The 2,625-nt window shown below is 39.4% G+C and overlaps 1 protein-coding gene across 1 annotated transcript in view; it reads right to left on the bottom strand.

The window, feature by feature from the left end:
• Positions 1–644: 644 nt before the first annotated feature.
• The window catches only part of tsn (translin), a 3,799-nt gene continuing 1,818 nt past the window's right edge, over positions 645–2,625 (bottom strand). Inside the window, exons 4-6 of the mRNA XM_024287290.2 lie at positions 2,018–2,133; positions 1,863–1,942; positions 645–1,725 (exon numbers count right to left, since the gene is read on the bottom strand). Of these exons, the coding sequence (XP_024143058.1) occupies positions 1,495–1,725; positions 1,863–1,942; positions 2,018–2,133 (427 nt within the window). The 3' untranslated portion in view covers positions 645–1,494. The remainder of the gene's footprint in view (positions 1,726–1,862; positions 1,943–2,017; positions 2,134–2,625) is intronic.

The raw sequence follows: 2,625 nt of genomic DNA, 5'->3' as shown, positions 1-2,625 counted from the left end.
AATGGTTTGTCTATAAAACGTAGTATTCACATCTGGTAAGTGTAGAGGTCCTTAGGTAATGGTCATGGTCTGTCACTGGTGGGGCTCATCTCCTGGGTCTGTCCCAAATTCTGCCAGTAGTTCTGTGTCAACTAGTTCACCTGCAATATCTGACTGCATCCTACCACCCAGAGATGCACTATGATCATGTGGTACTGTTTGTCCATTAACCCTTGTATTCTCGAGGGGTCCGGATGACCCAACTCCACCCCAATATTGATGTGTGATCCATCCCATGACAAAGGTAGACAGGATTTTATGTCTGCCATGAAGATAAAAAGTCCTTGGGGAAAAAAATAATAAAAATCAGCACACTTTTTTGTGGGGTCCAGTTGACCCCACTATTGATGTAAGCATACCTAGGAAAGCAGAAGGGTTTAGTGACATTGTGTCCATGGCTATTTGAATGATGAACTATGAATGACTTACTGGTAAAAACAGCTTTTTATCCTCACACAATTGATGTTGCATTGAAAAACTTTTTCTTTTAGGTTTTTTTTTTTATGTGAAAACATAAAATGAGGTGTGTCTATCACCTCAATACAATTGTCTTCCAATCCCAAAAACCTGTGAACTATAAAGACTCCAAAAAAAGAAGCAACATATACAAATCCAATGATTTTCTTTTTTTCAAGGATACAGAACAGTTCCAGAAACACTAGAGAATGCAATACACTTAAATGCAGCAACATGACAGTTTTTACAAATGAACTTCAAAATAAAAGCTTCATCAGCCTTTAGAAAAACGAACAGATATTTTATGGCACGACTTGCAAGAGTTCCCCAGTGCAGGAATCTGATCACAGTAGCTTTTTACGTGATTTTTAGTGCATCCGAGTGTCTTTGGCTTCTCGTGTTAAACCTTATAAGAGACAGAAGCTAATGACTAAACATTTCTGTTAAAGAAAAGATGGCTCTGAAAAATACAGAAATGATTTTCTATTGTCTGACTTTAAATTCCAAATGTCAACAATTGTTTTTTTTTTTAGATAAATGAGACTTGAAATAGAATCGAATTATTATTTTCAGCCATTTAACATGAACAAAATACAGTATTGCCCTGAGTACAAGACGATAGGAACATTTTAGACACATTTCAACAAAAAAAGTCTTATATTCAGGCAAATACAGGCAAGATGTTTACTTTAGTACGTTTAGGCTCAGACATCATTAAAAAAACACTGAACAATTTTTCAAGAAATGACATCAAGCTCAGCTTTTGATCTTAAACGTAGGAATGAAGGCGTCACCATCTCGATCGGTCTTTGCTGTCCCACTACCAGAATGGCCTTCAGCAGCACAAATACACACACTCATACAGTTAGTCCTTGGCTGCTGGGGTCTCAGGTAGATCCCTGGGTCTTCTTCTTGCTTTAGCTCTTCCACAGTAGACTGGTTCTGGCTGGAGGTGGCTGCTGCTCCTTCGCTCTTCTCCCTCAACCGCTTTTGTCCTCTTTACTTGTCTCCGCTTGATTCGGACTCCTTGGCCAGGCCGCGGATGGACAAGTCGTAGACCACCTCCTCGATCTTCTTCACGTCGTATTTAAGGCCGTCGTAGCGCTTCCGAAGGGGGTCGTTCTTCAGGTTGAGCAGACGGAAGCCCGAGTCCAGGTCGTTGATGAAGTTTGAGATGCGAAGCGGTCGGTTGTAGTCTCCAGCTGTGACGCTGTTGACTGCCAACCGGGACTAGAAGAGCCAAAAAACAAAAAAAAAAATCACTTTATCAATGTTTCCTACATTCTTCAAGGCAAAATGTAGCTAAAACGATGTCAACATGGCCAAACAAATCATACTTTAGTAGAGTATAAATGCAGCAGACTCACCAGCTCGCTTGCCATGATCAGCACACCTGCCAGGTAATCTTCTACGTCCAGGTGGAAGCCTTTCTCTCGCACCACCTCAACTGCAACCAACAGCACAGATGCGACATGTTAGCTTTGTTCCTCATCAACACATGCAGTTCAACACATGAACATACTTCCAAGTATCTGAGCCACTTCCTCCCGTGTCACCAGGTTTTCACTTTCCAGGTAGACAACAAAAGCTGCTAAGAAAGTCAGACGCTGCAGAACAAAGCGCCAGTGTTCATGGAACCTGAACAGGAAGAGGAAAAAACATCAATTTACCAGGAGAACCCTAATCAGACTTAATATGAAATAATTAATAACATTTTGAGCTTGTCTCCCAAAACTAGAGGTCTGCAACTTTTTACACTCACTGAACACAACTAAGTAGGAGCCACAAAATCTAACCTTAAGCTTTAGAAAAACAAGTCCCTGATTTGTATTTGTTATTTTAGATAATAAATATAAAAGAACTATTGTGGGTGTTATTGGCAAAAAGCAGCTTTTTTCAAAATAAATGAAATAGTTTATAACAAAGTTTTACATTAATTGAATTCAATTTTATTTGTATAGCCCAAAATCACAAAAAAAAATTGCCTCATTGGGCTTCAAAATATGACCAATAGTTAAAAACTAAGACTAAATAAAACTGGTTATCCCTGGCCTTAGACCCTCCCTCCCGGTAAGGAAAAACTCCTAAAAAAACCTGAGTCAGGAAAAAAGAAGAAACCTTACAATTTCT

The sequence above is a fragment of the Oryzias melastigma genome, linkage group LG21, assembly GCF_002922805.2.
Source record: "Oryzias melastigma strain HK-1 linkage group LG21, ASM292280v2, whole genome shotgun sequence".
In the NCBI taxonomy this organism is placed as follows: Eukaryota; Metazoa; Chordata; class Actinopteri; order Beloniformes; family Adrianichthyidae; genus Oryzias; species Oryzias melastigma.
The sequence above is the reverse complement of the archived record's forward strand: the minus strand, read 5'-3'. Positions and strand labels throughout refer to the sequence as shown.